This window comes from Hesperophylax consimilis, chromosome 3 (assembly GCF_061612785.1).
Source record: "Hesperophylax consimilis isolate HC1 chromosome 3, BYU_Hcon_1.0, whole genome shotgun sequence".
Lineage (NCBI taxonomy): Eukaryota > Metazoa > Arthropoda > Insecta > Trichoptera > Limnephilidae > Hesperophylax > Hesperophylax consimilis.
Window position 1 is genome coordinate 40,808,994 of NC_142838.1, and position 22,206 is coordinate 40,831,199.

The window sequence follows — 22,206 nt, forward strand, 5'->3', positions numbered from 1 at the left end:
CAGATTTTATTGAACGACAAGTTTACTAACAAAAACTTGATCAACTTTGTTGACAGAAGGTTCGTGCCTGTGACAGACCACGCTATAAGCGCGCTATATTTTCGTGGCTTGGCCTATTTCAGAATATCGCTCCCCATACATTCCCATCGGTAGTGTATCGCTAGCGATATGCTGAAATAGGCCAAGCCATGATGCGTATAGCGTAATGTGTCGCCTACCTCATACTTGTCTATATTTTATGTGTCAAGTTAATCAACTGAAATTGAAACGTCTAAACCGTTGTATTCGAAAACAATTTGAAGAAGCGGTGTGAGGTGGAAGATGCATGAAAAATGTCAAAACCTATCTAATTTTTTTTAATCACATCCCATTCCCTGTCTCATCAAATACGAAAAAAAGTCGTCACTAATAATATCAATTTTCATAAAAATCATTTCAAAAGTTTGTCGTACAAGTTGGCTGCCAGACGATTTCCCCTCACCTTAGATTTGGCTTCATTACCATTCATACAAAGTCGTACTAATGCTCTGTTCATGGCTTTTTAGGTCCACGGTCAAAAAATATAATGATTCTTTCACTATGTACTTTTGAAACCCGTTCAATACTAAAAAATATATATATTTAAAGTAAACATAAATATCTATACGTTTATCATTTACCTGACGGTCTCATTTCATTTCATTAAAAAAGGTGAGGTTAAAATGGCAAATTTCTGTGTTCACAATTCTTTTTAATAAAACATTTTGTCATAACATTCAGTGTCAGGCTGTGGAGTCTTGTTGCTTTCTATCTTTTTTTCTATTTGAGCTTTTGTTTATTGTTTGGTTGGATAATTAGTGGGTGAATTACTTAAAATACATGAGTTGTTTAAAATAACATAGTGACTTTTATTGTTTTTTTAACAATCTTTTATGTATGTAGGAATCTCCAACTGTTTCGTATAAATGATAAAATAATAGTTCATTAGCCGTTTTACGTAAATTTCTCTCTTATGTCTTAAAAAATTAATAAGAGTCATTCCGAGCAATTTTCTCTGAGATTGCCTCTTTTTTTGGTAAGTTTAATATTCTAGTACGTCTAGTACCTACCGCGTTCGTTTATTTTTTAACGTTGCAATATTTCAAATGATTGTCAAACTTTCCCGGCGGTCCGATATCGTTTTGATCGTTTTTTTTTGTGTTGAAAATCCAGTGTAATGTTATATTTTGAATATGGGAGGTTCAATTGACATTTGGTAATTTACATTCTAAAATGTGTTTTTAGTTTATCTTATCAATATTTTTCATAATATTACTTGTTGTCATTTGTTTTAGTTGTTGGAGAGAATTATGGAGGTTAACTTCTGGATTTACACCCAGTGAGCTGGTTACAAATAAGCTAAATGGAATTCAAAATCAATTAGAACAGGGTCTATGCTATTTTAAACCATCTTCCACTGAATCTTATTCAAAATTTGCTGCTGACCATAAGAAGTTTGAAAAAGTTTTACCTTTCATCGAGAAGTTGCAACAGTTCATTGTAAGTACAATATTATTCTGTAAAGTTTTTAGCTATTCGCGCTCTTTGATGAATTCATTATAGTTGTTGTTATTTATTTCATTTTAGGGTTTGGACACTTTACAAACATGGGATGTATTCCGGCATTATCTCTCCAGCCAGTACCATGGCAATGCCGAAAATTCCCTCCAAAATTTTACCTTTATGGACATTCGAATCAACCAACTGTTAATCGAAGTGTGGAATTTTTACAACTCTGAGCGTATGTTTATGTTAAAGCAGCTCAAACTAATGCTGGAATACAAAGACTCCAACCACATCTATGAAAAGGAATTCAGTTCGGTGATAAAGAATATCAGTTTGGATAAATTGAAAGTATCTTTAATCAAACAGTTTGAATATTTAGTTAAAGAGACTCCACCAACTAAAGTGCAAAATGGAGAAATGGTTTCTCCTGCGATGCAAAATACCTGGATGGAAAGAAACCTCCGGGAGCAAGTGGATATCCTGCTACTGATACTGCTGGTGGTGGAAGAGAAGGATCTCAGCATTCAGGAGTTTAAAAAACTATTTTCACTTTTCAAAATTCATAATTTCGGAAGGCAACTATCTTATTCCAAACATCTTGAAGAGGTACACAATGCTGCGGTGCTGAAAATTGTATACTGTGAAGTAGCATTATTCTACAAGATAGTCAATGATTCTAAAAGGTAAAGAATTAATTCTATACTAACACACTTCGGCCGGGAAAGGTAGTTCTACCCGATCGGTCGATTGATGCTTTAGGCCGGGAAGGGCAGTTCTACCTTTTGCGCCGGTTTCATTTCAATGGCAGAAAAGGGGGAATTATTCAATGTTTTTACATGAATATTATATACCATTCTCTTTGTAAAGGTCCCAACTATATGTACATAATTATCGAATCGTAATGCAAGTCTTTTTAAAAATTTATTTTTGTGCCTTTCGTTTACATCCATAGACATGAATATTAGTAGACCTGCCCTAAGTGATTAAAAGCGTATTATTCCCCACTCCCCATACCGGTTCCATTGGAGTCGGCTGGGCTCGCGTATGGCTTCCCGTGAATCTTGAGAATGTGACGTCATCATTCTTGTTCGAACTAGCGTCGAGCTATGGTCGAGGCATTTTACGAAATAACACGGCAAAATAGTGGCTTGTGATATGAAAACTTGTAAAAATAGATGTGAAAAGAGAATAAACCCAATTGTCGTATTACATTCCATATGTAAGCATCATTTTAAGCTTATTCACGTCGTATAATATGAATCAGTTGTAGAAACATATACTATCACATCGAGCCAACATTGGTCGAATGTAGCGATTCTCAAGTGTGCGCATCGTTGTTACTGGGAAGTAAATTATGAACACTTATAAAAGTGTGTTAACTAAATACGTAAACAAAATATTCGACTCTGAAAATAGAAGAAATTTTTTTTTGCCGAATTTGGACTTCGCAAATTTGTTCATAACGTGGCGAGTAATTTGCGCTCCCATGTAAAAATGTCTATTCATTCAAAAGCAGATTTTACTTTTAAGAACTAAATGGTGATATTATAATGCGAGATGCCTATATACTGTCAGATTGATTTATTGACGAATCACAGTCAGCTTTACCCCCTTCGTTCTTCAACAGTTGATTTTACCCCTCACCTTTAATTTCTAGTCTATATATTCATATGTCTGTGGTTTACATCAGTATTTCAACAAAAGGATAGTATATTATTTGTTAATGAAATAATTCAATTCCTGGAATGAGGGTTTTTATGACAGTGAAACCCGATTCGAATCTCTTTCTCTGTTCCGCACCCACTCAACTCCTATGTGCAAGCGAGTGAGAGATGTCGGGCGTATTTAAAGAAAGCAGGTATGGGCAAATACCGATAGGCAGACCGTAATAAACATAAATAATATTAGTTGAGTTGCACTTCAAATAATATTCGATTTTCGTTTAGTACTTTTATAGCTTGGATATAGAGTTACTATGTAGAAATTTTTATTAAAATATTTTAATTATTACGATTTGAAACAAATTAAAGAAATTCGCTCGGGACATTTTTTTTCGTCCAGACTCAGCATTGCGCCAGCGCAAAAAATACCTGGCAGAAATGTGTTAAGATAAAGGCATACTGCTGATAGCTCTCTTGTAACCTCTCAAAAACAGGCATCCATTAGAAAGAGAGGTTCCAAGAGAGCTCTCGAAGACAGGACTTTAGTAATTTAATTTATGTTTAACTTGTTCTTGCAGTTTAAATATCCGCTCAATAATTCAAAATATAAAGGAGGACATTGAAGTTGAATTAATCCGTCTGCAACAAAATGAGGAACACGGTGCTCTGCTTTTAGTGTGGATGTTATTACTGTTACAGGTAAAAAATAAATTTATTTCCATTCAACTGTTATTATTATGTATTTAGATATATGTAACATTTGTTATTTATTCATTCAGGATCCACAAGGAGAAGAATTATTCCAGACGCGTTACCAACATTTCGGTACCAAAGCGCTCCAACTGCGTGTGTTTGAATTTCTTCACAAGATGATAACTCACTCCATGTTTTCTGTAAGTATGCACATTTATTTTTTACTTTCTCAGAACAATTTCAATACTAAAAGTAGAGATCTGATTATCTGAAGCTGCTAAAACTCTCGATCGTTGAACTTTATGAAATTGTACAGCTTTTTCTGTCAACCATTCAATATATGTATAGTCAACTATTTTCAGCTAACATTGTCATTGCCATTATGAGCTTTGATAGATTTTAAAATATATTTAAATTGTCAAAAAACTAAGACAAGATGCCATTTTGCTCTTCATGTGCCGATGCAAAATTTTCAGCTGATTCTATTTTCGTAATAACTTATGTGTTTATATATTTATAAAAGAGAATAAATAATCAACCATAAGTAGAAGAAAAGATTTTCCCAGAATAGGTACTTATATTCAGAGAAAAGATCGCTGGCCACGGCTAATACCAATTATTTTTAAATAAAACCTTTTGATTTACCTTAATTACTCTAAAAGGAAACTGACTGCATTTGGTAAATTTTTAATGTTTAATTACGTAAAATGAAAATCCATTTTCGTTACACAGCTATTTCAAATAATTTCAGCGATCACGAATATTTACCCTTCTTCTGGTGCCCTCTCCAATCAGAGGTTGGATATCATCAGGCCAATCTTCACTCTGTTGACTGCTAATCTAACAGGATAATATCAGCATCCCACTTTGACCTTCATAAACTCTCCTCCACCATAATTATAAAGAAGTTATATATTCTGTATAATTTTGATAATTGCTTGAATTTTTTTCAGGATAAGAGCAAATGCGCCGTAATCGTCCGCAAATCCATCTACCACATTCTCCAGATGATGTGTAACAAGTTTGACGGGGACGGGTCGGTGTCGCAGCATCCCGGGGTGGTGGAGCTCTGCTCCGAGCTGCTGACTGACCCCCGGCTGGCCGCGGCCTTCTGGGGCTCCGTGCAGAATCCCGAGGCCCCCGGGGTCGTGTCGCTGTGGAACACCGCTCTGGAATTCTTCCCCTACGACTTTAAGGCTATTTCCATATTTATTTTGGGGCTGTCGAAGGCTGGTCATGAAAGTCTTCATACTGTGAGTATAATATATAATATGTTGTCATGTTAATTTGTCTTCATACTGTGAGTATAATATATAATATGTTGTCATGTTAATTTGTCTTCATACTGTGAGTATAATATATAATATGTTGTCATGTTAATTTGTCTTCATACTGTGAGTATAATATATAATATGTTGTCATGTTAATTAGAAAATATTCATTTATTTATTTATTCATTTTCGGAAAATCGACAATTTATGACATTTTATCAGTTTGTACATGTGTAGTATAGCCGAAATAAAACCAATGGAGTCACAATCTATGAATAATTTTAAAAATGTGTAAAAGATTTAAAGTTTATTTTTTTGATTCTGACAATTATTCTAAAAATGTGTAATTTTAATATTTTCATTTCCTAATTTTCGATTATAAAAACCACACAATCTTAAACGGATCCAAATGGCTACAGCGTCATTATGACATAGAAAAAGCTATTGTCTGGTAAGATGTGTGTCACCAACGTCGCTCAATTGGCAAATAAAAATGAACACATCGTTTTGGCGGCAAATCGAAAATGGCACATTTTAAATCGTTATAGAAAATTTATTCGTCAATAAAAAATAAAATAACGATCCCTTCATTATTGTAATTTTTTTCGAAAATTAAAAAAAAAAATTGAAAATACAGCCAATGTTTGCAGATTGGATACTTAGCATGGAGCAGATCGTTATCTCAGGTTTGTGTAGAGTCTGACAAACGAGATATTGCAGCCGATGGTTGATCCGCAGAAACGCATTTTGGTTGGAGGCGGGGGCCACCAGAAAATATCATCATAGATTTCTACAAACTGTTCATCCGCACTAAAATTTGTTTCCACACGTTTATTATATATTTATTATTAAATCGTATAAGTCTACAAGCTACTATTGTGAAGTATGACAAACAGCTTCGGCAAAGCTGCTCGGTAAACAGAGGGTAATCCGTATTCTTTAATTTGTTGAGCTCTGCATTAACTTAATAAAGTTCTGATGATGGACACGGTAACGTTGTCCTAAACATTGGCTAAAGAAGGAGGTAGCACAACACGGGCATAACATCCCAAAAATAAATCACCACAAAGTAACTATTCTTTTCGTTTCAGTTGCTGAATGAATTGGAGTCTCTCCCTGTATATACGGAGTTATACCGGCCCGGTATGGTTGGTGTATCCAACCTCATGGATGACGAGGACAGCGTTCTCATCATGGAGAACTATTACCTCCACCGCGATAAGACACTCTGCGTGAGGGCGAAGTCACTCGCCGCCATAATGGACCGACGCAATGTCACCCTGATCCACTTCCGGCGACCAGTATCATACTGGAGAATCCTCCAACACGAGATTCAGGACTTGCTGGATGAAACTGTGCAGGGGCAAACCAACATCTTGGAGAAGTTGGAGAGGGTTTTATGGGGTATTAGAGCCTTGGTCAGTGTCCTGAAGTTCACAGCTGGAGATGAACTGCCCGATTCGCTGGTGGGGCCATGCGAGGCTGTCTTTGAGGTGCTGGTCAAATTTGCGCATTTTAAAACGCCCCTTCTACCTCTCATTGCGGCGTGCCTTGATGTCAGCACGACTTTGGTGCCAAAGTTTACGCAGCGCATTTACATCAGGTAATAACACATTTCTTAATTTGACTCTTTATGTTTTAACGTGATCTACGCTGCAGTCACATATGTGATTCATAATGGCGGCTAACCCCATACGTGGATGTCGCTATTATGACTGTCTCTAGACACTGTGTCCAGGGGTAAAGTGTTCTTACTTTGGGGGGTGATTCTACATGATTTTAGAAGTAAAAAAGACAAATATCTCTTTTAGAAATTCTAATGTTTTAAGGTTGTTTTTAGGTAAAAAAGATTTTTTTTTTTTTTTTTATAGTGAATACCTCACAAGAGTCCCAACTGCTCCCGTCTGGAGCCAGTGAGACTATGGCATCCCCAATTGGGGGATGTTGTGAGGCTGAAGGTAAGTGGGGAAGGGAAAGAGGAAGGTGGGGAAGTACCTGGCTATTCAGATCTAGTCACTAAACACGGCTAAAGCCATTTGGAGCAACGTTTCAATTCTGAATGGTGGTCTTACACCAGGGCGATACTGGTAGTATCTTCCACTCTGGAACGTGCCGCAAATATACTATATATTATTTTAATTAATTAATTGTGCAATAACACAAATTAATCAAATAAAATTTATTTGCGCACGCCGGGTTCGAACCCGCGACCTTCGGAATGGCAGTCCAATGCGTTACCACTGGACTATGCCGGCCGTCATGTTTGTATGAGAAAATAAATATTCTTCTATGGAAAAAAATTATTTTTTGTCGGAAAATGAACATTGGAATTTTGAAAAAAGTTATTTATCATTTTTACTTCTACCATCATGTAGAATCATCTCCCGAAGTTAGCTCAGTTTGTCCCCGGACACCCAATATATATATATTACCAATCGCTCTAGTGGGTATATATATTTGTGGTTTGACTGAGGATTGAATCTTGCTCCCCACGGATTGGAGTCAACCGCACTAACAACTGGGCCCAATCTCGATTGGGTAGGACCAATATTTATTTCGTATATTAACTTCTGTAATCCATCATCTGTCATTCAATTTTAGAGAAATGCGTATATGTTCGCGTGTGTATGCGAGATTGACACCAAAAGTTGATAGAATGCATTGTCATCAACAACGAGTCTATCTGCCAAGTTTCAGCCCGATCGGATGTCGGGAAATGGATTAATTTCCACTTCGGAGATTTTCATTCATTCATTCACAAAACCAAAATCGAATTAAAATAGACGTATTTGAAAATTCACTCAATTAATCATTTCGTGTTATAATAGTAAGTACAAAATATGTACCTGAATTATTTTCCAGATTAAAGAACATCAGACTACTGCCGTCGGTAGAGTTCACCAACTTATCTCATGAGGAATACGCCAGTGGAGTATCTTTCCAAACATCAACCCTGGGCCTTTACCTAGTCAACATGGAGCAGCCCAGCGGGGAATATCCCATTCTCAATTCTTACCTGGATATGCTTTTTGCCTTTTACGATGTAAGTAAAATTTTATTATGTATTTATTTTAGGAATAACTTGAGAGTAAAACCTCACATTGTAATATTTAATCATTGAAGACAATATTAGTGAGTCTCAAATGAAAATTTGTGTGGTTTTACTCATTAAGTTATTCAAAAAATAGAAAGTATTCATTCTAGACTTGTAGATAAGTCAATAGATGTCGCACATTAAAATAACAATGGATATATTAATCCAAGACACTATCTACATTGAATTTAAGTGGGGAAAAATCTTGCAATCATACATAAAGAAAGCAGCTGAAGGAGATAGGGTCAAATTAGCTCAGTGGCTGAGCAAAGCTCCGGCAAGGCTGAGGTTCTGGGTTTAGTTCCTAGATGCGACCGAAGCTTTTCTCTTTCAAATTTTTGTTTGAAAGTCGCTAATATGTCTTCAATAATTAAATACTTATTTTTTTTGTAAAAAAGACATTCCTGGGTTACGAATAAATTAACAATATTTTAAGTTATAAAAACTTCTACTACCATTATTATTAGCGGAAAATGTTGTTTGTGCAATGATGGTGGATTTAGCTAGCAGAGGAATTGTCCCCAAATCGCCTCTTGATTGGGAATCAGACACAATTATCAAATCAGTCACTTCTCTAATGGCGGTGCTACACGCTTGCCAAGCCTCGGCAAGCATTCACAAGATTGAAAGTGTGGATGGACGTAGGCTTGCATAGACTTGCAAGCGCTTGCCGCCGATTGGGCCGGTGTCGGGATTTCAAGGGAAACGCTTGCAAGGCATCCACACGTTCGTTTGACTTGCCGATGCTTGCAAAGCATTTGGACAAGCGTGTGCCAGCGTGTAGCACCATCATAATAAAAATAGCTTGGAAATGGAAAATTCCCAGAAAACAACTTTTTTATGGAGAGATTTAAATTTTTAATCAATATTTACCTAGTTATGGAACTTTCTTTTACAGAATGTACATATTTATATCTCAGCAAAAACGTTCAAACAATGAAATCTTGAGGTGTTGTGAATTTCTGGGTTGCAATTATCAGATTAGATTGGATTAGATCAAATCACAATGACATAAAAAATTTGTATGTAGGAGCACCAATAGCGCTGACAATCGGTCTCATTGGGATTTCCTTTTTATGTATTTTATGCGATGGGCAGTCCGTTATCGCCAGTACTAGCCAACTTTTTTATGGAGAAGTTTGAAGAAGTGGCACTCGACACAGCTTCGGCTGTCCCTAAAGTATGGTGGCGCTACGTCGACGATGTCTTCGCCATTTGGCCTCATGGAAAGGAGAAACTAAACGAATTCCTGGACCATCTTAATTCTCTCCACAACAAAATTAAATTCACAATGGAACTGGAAAACGAAGATAAAATCCTGCCCTTTCTAGATGTGGAGGTGATGCGGAAACACGATGGTAGCCTAGGGCATACTGTATATAGGAAACCAACCCATACGAATCGGTACTTACACGCCGATTCGCACCACCACCCAGCGCAGAAGAGAGGACTTATCCATACATTGGTGACCCGAGCGACCAGAATATGCGAAGAACATAAAATCGGAGCGGAACTTACGAAGCTGACCGATGCACTGGAGCGTAACGGCTACCCAGCAAGTCAGACAAGGCAAATCATAAGAGCCAAATCTGCACCAAATGAAGACAGAGTTGAACAAGAGTCGAAAGGCTGTGCCTTCCTGCCTTATGTGCACAATGTGACAGACAAAATTGCCAGGCTTTTGAGAAAGGAAAATATCAAGACTGTCTTCGGAACAACAACAAAGATACAGGACTTACTGAGGTCTGCAAAGACTAAGTTTCCTCTGGAAACAGATGGAGTGTATAAACTCAGCTGTTCCGGATGTGACAAGGTCTATGTAGGCCAGACAGAGCGGACTATCTCCAAAAGGATTTCAGAACACTTCAGAGCCTGTAAACTCGGCCACCCTGACAAATCGGCAATTGCCGAGCATTTGATTGACACCGGGCATTACTTTGGATTTGTTCCTGAAATCCTGGGGAGACCGAAAACTTATAGAGCACGGCTGATTACGGAGGCCATTGAAATTCATAAAAATCCCGTAAACATTAATAGAGACGATGGAGCTAAGCTTAATAGTTCTTGGTATCCGGTAATTGACGGATACACCAGAGCTAAACGAAGAAAACCACTTTAAACAAAAAAATGATACATTAATGTTAGCTCAGAGGGTTGGAGCTGGCAACACGGTATCACAACCTCATACATAAGCTCACATTTTAACACAACCTCAAATAACACATCTGCCCTGATGATGGACACTGCAATGCTGTCCGAAACGTTGGCTAAAGAAGGAGTTAGCGCAACACGGCATAATACCCCAAAAACAAATAACAAAAATAGAACTGAATAACTTTATTCCTCCTCAGCACAGGTCACCCTAGTGAGGAGGACTAAAAAATACAATTTGCCATACATATATTCACTTTCGTATTTTGAATGTACAAACAGTCACTATAATAAAAAAATATATATTTATACCTAGCATCATATTTTCCATTGTGGGGTATTGAGCTTTGGAGTGATTTCTGAGGCATTAATTATTTTATTAATCCTGTTCTCAAAAATGAAACTATTTTTGGAAAGTATGTATTACATTTGTAATACTTTTGAAATTGAAGTATGTTTTTTAATCTATGAAGTAATTTATTGATATTTGAACAGACAAAAATAATTTTTGGACTAGAGCCTGCGTGGTTTATTTTTAAAATATCTTATCCTAACCTAAGATTTTCTATTCTAACTTACCTCAATAAATCCATGCTAATCATTACCACGGCGCTACATCCCACTCTAGATTTGACCTCCTCTACAAATTTTCTCCACTGGGTGTGATCCATTGCCATTCGCCTCAGTCCTTGTCCTGCTCCAATCCCCTCCACACAGTCAATCCTCCTCTTCCTCGGTCTGCCTCTGGATTGCTTCTATTGGAGCACCCACTTGGTCATAATTTTCATTGTCCTTTCGTCTCGCATTCTTTCTTGTCCAAATAAATCCACATTATGTATGTTACTGTTTATATGTTTGTTCCATGTATGTTACTGTATTGTTAATATCATTAAAACTTGCAGTGTAACTACGACCGAGACATTGCCACCGGAGTACTGCTGCCGGGCCTCGTGTTCATCCTGCGGGAGGTGTTCCCGCACATGTCTCGTTGGTTCTACAGGACCCCGCAGACCAGGCACTCCCTCACGCTCAAGTGCGTCACCTATCTGCTGAAGGTCTCGCAGCTGTCCCCCGAGCAAACCACCCGTCCCGCAGACCTGCTACTCAACAAGACCTGTGTGTTCAGCCTGTTAAACATTGAAAATGGAAGCGCTCTGTTGAAACTGATATCTTTGGGTAAGTAAATAAGGTTATTTTTCCCTTGAACTGCCCGGAGCCAGCAGAGCGATCAAATTCCCATTTGTTACATGACTGCACAACATGAATATCTATATCACAGGCTTTAGGGTTTAATAATATACCACCTTTAAACATCCTTATTAATCATTTACCACCTTTAAAACTCCTATTATTAATAATTTACCACCTTTAAAAATCTTTATTAATAATATACCACCTTTAAAAAGTCTTACCCATAATATGACCTTTTATTTACATTTCTCAGGTGAAAACAATATCCAGACAGTGATGGAGAGTGAAACGAATTGGATTCACGGGCCGGGAATAGAATACATCAAAATGATCCAAATATCCATGGCAGTTCTGATGCAAGTCTTGAGATTGAAGAGTCTAGTGAGAGACAAGAACGATCTGGGGCCGCTGGAGCACCTGATCTACACGCAGCCCAGGCAAAAGGATGCGCTGAAGATTGTCCCAGTCGTGGCCGGCTATATCAATCATGTCTTCAACCAGCAATTACCTAATACCGCTTGTCGACTCTTGCGACGGTTCGCTTTGGTAAGTTTATCATACAAATCTTATTTTATTTTGATACCAGGGTTACAGTCCATTGAGAAAGCGTAGAAAAAACGGAGGATGCTGATGGATGAATACCAAGATGGTTGAAAGGAAAAATAATGTACCTACCTTACTTATAGAAAGTACTTTATCCAAGTAATTTTTTTTTTATATCAGTATCACGGTGTTAACGAATTAGTGGTACTTCCTGAAGGGAGATGATTCTACATCATGTTCTAAGGAAATTTAGTATTCAAACTTTTACTTTTCAATACTTAGCGAGATAATTGCATGTAAAAGTTATTTTTATAAAATATTTATTATTTAGTGTAAAATCAAAATAATACAAACTGTGTGTAACAATAAGGAATTTGAAGAAAAAAAATGTTGAGTTTTAAAAATTATTTTCATGCAGTTAAAAAAGCACGATTCCGAGTTCACCTATATATTTCTATGTTTTACTCTCAGAATTAATAACTCGTTATTGAAAAATGATTTAAAAGCTTTAGTGTGTATACGCTCCGTGATTGTTTGACCGAAATCTGATGTCGAATGTACTCCGCGTTAAGTTTGTACAACGTAATAATTAAACATCTGTTACATGTGTACTTTGATAATAAGAGCGAGAGGTCACTATAAAGTTTTGAATTGTGTAGTTATGTATGTTGATTAAATTTTTAAGATGATTTGTGTTTGTCTTTTTAGTTTTATCGATTGTTTTAACTTATAATCGTAGTATCTCCTGACGTTTTAGAAAGTTTTGTTAAATTCAAAGGGGTAAAATTGAAGCTATTCCATAATATAATGCAACTCAAATAACTAGCGCGAGCGCGACTAAAATCATCTACATGCCAATTTAACGTTTTTGTCAAAATGTGAATCGGAACTCATTTCAAATTTTCGTAAAAGCAATGAGCGGTGAGAACTCGCCGAAGCCGCGGCGTGAACTACGTAGGTACTTCGATGATACCGTGTAGACTTCATTGTACGGGCTTTGTCTGGCGATGTTTGGTTTGAGAATCACAAATTCTAACGTTAACAATCAATTTCAGTATGAAATTTTTATATTAAAAAAAATAACCTTAGTTCAGTTAGACAGTAAATATTGATTAAAAAATGTACTGGAATTCGTTACTAAGGAATAAAAAAAACTCCATACAAAATGCACTAACCACAGGACGTTCAGTGCACAGATGACGTCACTCACCCTCCTGCTTCTTACCGCTCGGATTACGATCGTTTTGGCTGGCTAAAAAATATTCAAACTTAGAGTATTAATTTAACCATGAAAACGAACTTGAAAAAATACCAGTATTTATGTTTGAATGTGGATGTTGATAAAATAATTTTTTTTAAATGTAATCAAATTCCCTATTATGCACTTATGGAAAAAGAAAAGAAAGGATTGAGCTACGCCATTTTTCCTGTTCACTATCAAATTACCATTTTTGTTAATCATAACCTCACATTTAAATCTACTATAATTTGATCTAAAATCGGTGTTGTCATAGTAAAGAAAGATTTCAGTTCCATTTTATTTTGCCAGACTGCAAATTCTTGGGAGTAGTACAGCGTGTAGGTACTTAATGTGGAATTTTTTTTTATAACATCTATTCTTGCCTTAAAATGGTTTGTTTCAGGAATTCCAAATGTCTCTGTTGGTTTGTTTGGATATGACTCCGCACCAGATCCGTACCATGTTCCTAGAGAGGCTCCGCGATGATTCCGAATCGGCTTCTCTGAAGACAGTGATCCTGGAGTTTGTGGCGGCGTGCGTGGAGAAGCAGCCCGGCCTCACGGAGGCTTTCTTCAAGGTATCCCATCCTCAGGATGAAAAGAGGCTGTTCCATAGCGAAAAAAAAAGCGACCGCACTGATGGAATACTAACCTACATGGCGGAATATCTGGCCGCTGTTAAAAATGTAAGTGGATTTTTAACACTTCCATTTTGTTCTAAAAACCTCTTGCAGCATTAATCTTTGTTTTGTGTTTATATTTCATATTGTTATTTATTATTTTTCAGAACACTAATAGTCTCTACAGTCCTTTACTCAGTCGCATAATGGGACTATTCCATGCCCTTTGGAAAAACAATATGCAAATACTAGTCAAAGACTTGAGAGAGAACCAAGACTTCTGGGAGTACTTGTGCAGTCCTCTTTTCCAAGACATTCTGCCGGACATCAAGGCTTATTCACAGATATTTAACATGATGGCCATAGAACTCTTCACTTTTGAAGGCAAAGTTGACAAAAGTCTAAGAGCTGCTTTAGAAAAACTTTTCAGCCGAGATGGGAAACATCTGAAGACGTGGCTCGATTACATATTTTCTTTCGATGGAAAGAAGAGTACACTTAATGCTGTAGACGAGATCCCGGGTTGGCTAAGTCTAATTACGTCTTGGAAAGATTTTATTTCGGTAGTTATTAAATATTTACCATTTCCAATTTCGCTTGACAACAAGTCTCTCATGGCCGGCCACTGCCTGGATACCCTGAACAAAGAAATGGAAAAAGTAGAGGATGGCAGAACGCTGGTCATCCTGTCTGAAATGTACGTCGTGTTCTTTTCCAACTGGAAGGAAGACTGCTTCGATGAGCGAAAAAAATATTTCAACCAAATAGCCACATTATTGAACAACTCTGCCGCCTCGTTTGACATTTTACATTCGAGAGCCAAAAATTCTATTCTCGCCGTCAGTACGCTTTCACTTAATATGCTGACTTGTGACACGAAAACAGAGACGGACTTGTCTGATAGCGTGATTCGCTCAGTTTGCACAATAACTTCCTCCCAACTTGATAAAATGTATTCGGACGAACAAAACAAAATTAATGATGAGCAGATTGTCAAATCGGGCAATGAAAATGGACATCTGAACCCGATAGTGTTGGGGTTAAGACTCTTGGAGCAGTGCATTAATGTTTTTAAAGACAGCTTCGTCGGATGGAGCCACTGGTTTAAGTCGACGAAGCTCGTAAATAAATTGGTTTTCTTTGTTTCTTCATCCATTCGTAAAAAGTCGATGCTGAGGCAAACATTGGCAGCTTTGAATTGCCTTACAGCTTTTGCTCGTAGCTCCGTCTCGGACGATATACTTCACTGCGATATCGGACAACACTTGTGGCTACAGTTGCTTCCTCCCAAGGAACTGTCCCAGGCTGGTACTCAGAAGCATTCTGATAATGCATGGCAAGTGAACGAATGGCTGCAAGTGTATAAATGTGGGATTGAATTTGTGACGGCCATGCTGGAAAGTCACGGATATTTCTTCTCCTCTGATGCAATTCTGTTTGTTGGAGTGCAAGAAGACTACCTTAATGAATCCATTTTATTGATTCGGCAGAGCTTGGATATGGACGCTTTGAATTTAACTAACTCCGCATTATATTTCATTTCTGAATTGGTCAAATATGAAAATAAATGGAGACAGGAGCATTTCCAATCGATGGTTGCACTTATGGTGAGAACATTTTCTTTCACTTTGTATTTTTCATTTTGTCAATAATTTAAATGATTTTTTTTATTGAACTTTGATACGGTAGAAAATTATATAACTGAATGGTTATTTTGCATTTTCAGAGGAGTATTAGTGTTTGCTTCCACTATTGCACCACCATGATACTGAGGCCTAAAGGGATTCACTTTTCCATAGAAAGCCCGTCTTCCTTATTGACTCAAGAAGAAACTGACAATGCCGGACCTTCTGCCAAAGTTACGACAACTTTGAATAAGTAAGTTAATTTGAAATACACATCCATGTTTTCTAAGAAGTAAATAATTTGTCTTGCCCGTCAATAGTCTTACCACACAAGGTATTGGCTGTCAATATTGTCGTAATGTGTAAAAGAAATTCACAACACAATAAAACGATCCCCTGCAATAACTCCATGAAACTTGCATAAACTTTGAAGCAAAATCGCGAAATTATTTATTAATATCGATCACCTGCGAAATTGTGGCAGTTTTGGAAGGGGGTAGGTGGCGACCAAAAACTCACGTATTATGTAACTGAACGGGAAGGAAACATTGCCTTAATAGCAATAGGAAATACATCGACAAGAATAGGCAATACAATATCTTGACGGCAAGAAATTGCCGCAAAAATTTGCTTGTTTAATGGAGCCTTTATAGATTTTATACTTATTATGCTATGATGCTGGAATTGCGTGACCGTAATTTGGGGCAGAGAAAGGCGTTATCCTTTCTCTGTTCCAGAAGACTTGTAATTCGAAATGGAGATTGCGCTACCCCAACCAACACACAAAGTAATCGCCAGATTTCTGTACTTATCAGGTTTGGTGGTTCTTTGGTTCGATGTCCAGCGGGGTCCGCACTTGGGAAGAACGTTCGATTAATCACAAGTCATCCTTTTTCACATGAATTAATGCACACAATTGGCGAGCATGTGCTACGAATAATGAGATTAAACGACGGTTTCTCTCCTCTCTTTAGTCGATGACAGTTGAATTGTTACCTGCCACACTTTTTCCTCGGTGCATGCCTGTTCCATGTACAAAATCAAGTACGGAGTTTGAATTCTGGCTCCATGGTTGGTTGGAGCAGAACAAAGCCGATAATGCCAGAAAGATGACAAACGTCATAACGAAACACTTATTCTTAACACATTAGAGACATTAGAGACACGGAGATGTTTGTTAAAAAACTGCCACTTGCGGCGGGCGAAATTAGATCGCAATCCCACTACCGGATGTATGTCAGCAAACTTCAAACTGTGGAGCTTATATCAATAAAACAAAAATTAGTAATAAAAAAATATTTAATAATGACTCAGGGGTTATAATAAGTTTACTTATTGCAATAATATAATAGGATAAAATATGATAGGAAAAAATAGAACTCGTTCTAAAACTAATTAAATTTAAACATATTTTTTCTTGGTGTGGTATGTTTGGAAACATTTACCAACATGAAGCGGAATTTTGCATTGTTTACACATGAACGCACTTGGCTTCCGTATTTTGAGCTTCGCACAAACTCGACAATAGCGTCTTACTAAGTTTTTAGTTTTCTCACTCGTTATTTTTACCAATTCGTGGTTTTTCTAAATGCCAGACAGTCTATTATGTGGATCAAAAAAGGAGTTCTCGCCGTGACACAAGTAGGTGTACTTATTTGCAAATCTTGCGTGAATGATGTGGACGGTGTGGCTGCTGCGGAAGAACTATCTTCAAGCCAGGTTTCTGCAACTTGTAACAAAAAGTCGCGGAAGCAAAGTTTATTTGGTACGTTAAGTTTTTTTTTAAATTTGGAAAGCATTGAAAATTCCACAATAAATAAGGTATAAGAAGGCTTTTTTGGTCCACTTTAAAGATTTTCTGTATATTGGATTGTCGGTCTGCAAGATCAACACCATTCATCAAATTATTGTAATCTACAATGCATTTTGGTTTTTTGATGGGCAACCCTGTTGTTCTATCAATTTTTCCCGTATCCACTATATTCGCTTGGTGTATCGTAGAGATCATCCTTACATCTCTCACCTTGTTGGTTTTCCACATTTGAAGAAGTACATCCCCTTTTCGTAGATATGTGGTTTCTTGGACTTTAAGGCGTATATTTTTTAGTGTTGGCGGTATGCCACGATTTTTTTCTAATTGTGCCGCAGATTCAAGTTTTTAACCCAATTAGATGATTGGCTAAACGCACACTATTGTAATAAGTATCCGCATAGATATTATACCATTTATTTAGGTACGGTGACAGCAATTGGATTATTGTGGAATCTAACGTAGCACTTATACCCGAATATAATTTAAAATTACAGATATTATCCACTCTTTGATTCACAAATCATCCTATTCAGGAATCCATATTTTACAATATTCATGGGATTGTACACGCGACATTTCAGACGACCTCTCCACGGAATCATCCCTTCGTCTAGCGATAGATTTTGATTTGGCGTATACACTTCCTGGAATTTCTTGGTGAAGTAGTCGATTACAGTTTGAATTTTGATCAGACGGTTTGTGCTAGCGGTCGGAATTTTGTCATTATTAGAAAAATGGAGATTTCGTAAAATTTGTCGAAATCTATCGCGGCTCATTGTCTTTCGGAAATATGAGGTCTCTATCCGAGGATTTGTGGACCAATAATCGCCTATGGTATTTTTTCGCACTAGCGCCATTATAAGAACTAAGCCAAACCATTTTTTAAATTCTTGAATAGTTACATCTTTCCATTTTAGGGCGTGAGCTGATGTCGCATAGTTGTGATAATTTCTTTCATGGTATATGTTTGTTTCATTGGTTATTTTGTAGAACAAATCATCTCCTATACATAGCGATGTAACATCCCCTACACTTGATCGATTTTCAGGGAAAACTTTTAGACCCGGCACACCTTCGAAATCAGGCAAATTCCTAGGAGGATCAAATTCTGACCAATCCAGGGTTATACCAGGGATGTCTTCTGAAGATTCTTCAGAGGATGATATGCGCATGACACGCGGTCTTGAACTTCTACGTAAAATTGGTTCATCATCTTCTTCGTTTTCTTCAGCCTCACTGTAATCTTCGTGAAGGTCATTGATTTCTTCTTCAGCGTCATTGGGTACGTCTGAAAGATAGTCTTCAAAATGTTCTTCGACGAAAGTATACTCTCTATCGTCCATTTTAGGTTTATAAAAAAAAATCGCAATCCCAAAAGGCGTAAAAACAAATCACAAAAGTAAAAAAAAAATTAAATACACATTTAATTATTCCACAATGATGCTCTCGAATGAACTCGAAAAAATACAAATGTAATTGTAAATGTCTAACGTCTCAAAATAAAATCACATAAGTTCACAAATCACAATAATAATAAAAAGTCATATACGCGTTTTGTAATGTTTAAAATATATATTCCATAATAACAACACAGTTTAACAAGCGCTGAAATCACAACAGCTGCGAATAAAAAATGATATTAGGGTTTCCTCACTTGAGTTTATTGCGTCATAAGTATCAGCTATCGACTAAAGTAAAGGTCAATGTTCTACATATTTTATTTCATTTTTTGACGAGGAAGAAAAAATACCAACTATTGTCTTTGTTTAAAATTAATTTCCAATATTTCATTGAAATTAATGATGACTTTTAGCAATGTTTTGAACCAGAGAAGAATCCATAATGCTGTGTTTATAATAGCGACACCTAACCGATACACAGCAAAGCCAATATAACAGAAGAAATTACAAGTTAAGACGTATTTTTTGTATGTGAAGTTGAAGATCGTAGAAATGCACAAAAATGTGCGCCCCGCCGCAATGTAAGGTTTCTGAAACGCACAAATATGTGCACCCCGTAAGCAACGTGTTAAAATAACATTGTGTTATTTAATTCAAAATTACAGGTTATTAGAGTTGATGAATCTATCCGCCGTCTGCCTGAAAGCCTTCAGTCCGAATCTCTTGACACTCCTGGCGGACCCGAGCCCCGACCTCTCCAAGTGGCAGTTGCTGATGGAGCTTCAGTTCTCCGCGCCCAAACTGTCGGACGACCCTTTCCCCCAACTGACCTTCGGCACCGTCGTGGCAGCCGTTTGCTTCCTGACACGCTCATTAAATTATGTAAATTTATTTTTATTCTTTTAGATATAACTAACTAAACCATCATGCCTTTTCTCCAGAGGGGTAGGCAGAGAGAATAGTCTGCCACGCACTCCTTGCTTCATTCACTTTCATGGATGCATATTTTTCTTATTTTCTTTCCAAACACAATAAAAGTAATTCTATCACTGCACTAATTACTGTGCCATAGAAACTAAGTGATGTATAGACCTGCTTTACTAATGAATTCTGACCGGACAACTGAAAAATATATGGTAATCTATTGCCGCAAGTGTGCATCTATGTCTATGGTGTAATTGAAGAATATGAACTGTTTTCTTAAAATGTATTATAATAGTCCCAGAGAGAGGTCGTACATAACGTCATCATTCCGGTATCTTCTGTCTTTTTAGTTCTCATACAAGCTCCTGGAAATTTCTTGAATCTCTTGTTTTATTGTTGTTGTTTTACAAACTACATAAGTTATGTTTACATATTGTTGTACACCGTTATTGTATCGTTGGTATTTATTCTTTGTTATTTTCTATCTACGTAGTTTTTTTTGTAAACATTGCCATTCTCAGTCTGTCTGTGCAGATGTACAAACAATAGCGTTTGTTGCTTTTACGTCCAACAGAGACCTCTATAAAATATAGGTATATAAAAACACGCATATTTGAATGCAAAGTTGTGTCAAAATTTCTAAGCAATTAGTGAAGAACTTTCGGAGATTTTTGATTTTGAACAAATGAACATTTACATGTTTATTTATATAGTTTTTAGGACAGTCGTAGAATACATCATGTACAACTCCTCTCTGGGACTATTATATTTTCCTGCTTTTTGTACATTTTTCATAATAATTATTATTCTCCGGAATGCAATATTCAATCGACTATCCTTTTCAGAATTACCACGCAGACGAGACCCCTCTGAATAACGTAAAGAAGCAATCGAGCAGACGAGGATCATCGAGAAGGCGTACCTCTGGAGGCCAGGATGACAGCATGAGACGCAGAACTCTACGCAGCGACAGCGTCACCAGTCTCTCTTCCACAACCAGCACCGTGACTATAGGCCCCAGTTGGCTTGCAGCCCTCGATAAAAAACTTGTTTTGATTACGTTAGAGAACATACTAACGGTGCTTGCTTCCCAGGCTCTACTCGCCAACAAAGATAGCTCTGTGTCAAGCAGAGATAGACAGTTCATTAGACGGGAATTGTGTACGGAACTGCCCATATTCCACGATTTCGTGAGAAAGAAGGTTCTGGATTTGTCACACCCTAAAAATTACTTGGCTCGCAAAAAGTTTGGCGCTTTTCCCTTACTAAACAATGAAGAAGAAAGCAAAGATTTGTCCGTGGCACACGAAAGCAATCTAATCGATGATTCTATGGAGTTTGGTTCAAATGCCCCTCCTCCCCGTCCCAGACTATCGCACGATTCTATGCGAGTGTCAGTGGTGAGGAAACTGCATCTCGATAAGGCGCGAACTAAGAGCACGGAAACTTTCAGCACTCCTAAAAGATTTGCAGGTCTGGACCAGTATTCTCCCATCCAGCCTCCGTACGACTCTGAGAGTCCCGAGAGGCCGAGTGCTCTCACTTCAACTCCCGGGACGTCCCGCACCCCCAAGCGTGTCACTTGGGACGATATCTCGGTGTCCCCTGTAGAAGAAGAAGAGTTGCTGGAACCCATAGATCCTGACTATTCCCCCCTCTCCGAGGTTCAGATCATCGAAGAAGATTACTTACATTTTCTATCAAATGTGTTTTTATACTTTTGTCAAACAGAGTTATAAATTTAATTTTGTTTAAAATTAATTTCAAATTTTGTAACTCAATCAACTGATAATGAATATAACAATAAAATAATGTATTCTTTCATAAATTTGTTTCTTCATTCCTTATTTACTGCCGTACAAAGAGATGGTTGATGGAGACCCTTCGACCTCTTCAAGATCATCGCCTTGGCAATCCTGTCAAGACTGCCATAATGTATAAGACAAATTCACAACACAAAGAAACAATCTCCTGCAATAACTTCACCAGCTTGTATAAACTTGAAAAAAAAATTTGGTTTACTAGCGTTGCTCGACTTTTCTCTACTCTCTATAAATATAATATGCATGTATTATATATGTATAAACCTTCCGGAAGAAATTCTCTAAATGATAGTGAAAACCCTATCAAAATGCGTTGCATAGTTTTGACGAACTAAGTGCATCAACAGACAGACACGCGGAGAGTGACTTTATTTTTATTTTAGTATAATAGAGGTAGAGATGTATTTATTCATTTACGCCCGTTGAGCTTTTACATTAAACAAGTATAATTTAATTACATAACGCAGTGCATTCAAATTAACATAATAATAATATTTTTAAATCATCATGATGTATATTTATATCATTAAAAGAATATAAAAAATAAGATAGGAACAATAGGAATCAACCTAATACACAATACAACAGATACAAAAAAATGTATTAATACCTGCCTCTAGTAAATAACAAAAAT

General features: G+C 37.1%; 1 protein-coding gene across 1 annotated transcript; it reads left to right on the plus strand.

The window, feature by feature from the left end:
* The first annotated feature begins 1,091 nt into the window (after positions 1–1,091).
* Positions 1,092–21,529, plus strand: Nup188 (nuclear pore complex protein Nup188). Its single transcript, XM_089650697.1, has 15 exons — positions 1,092–1,234; positions 1,314–1,518; positions 1,606–2,207; positions 3,764–3,884; positions 3,965–4,078; positions 4,832–5,131; positions 6,241–6,752; positions 8,012–8,192; positions 11,297–11,570; positions 11,839–12,131; positions 13,772–14,053; positions 14,155–15,594; positions 15,714–15,865; positions 19,491–19,707; positions 20,595–21,529. Exons 1-15 carry the CDS (start codon positions 1,212–1,214, stop codon positions 21,486–21,488), a joined length of 5,610 nt encoding a protein of 1,869 aa, XP_089506823.1. The 5' UTR covers positions 1,092–1,211; the 3' UTR covers positions 21,489–21,529.
* Positions 21,530–22,206: the final 677 nt, after the last annotated feature.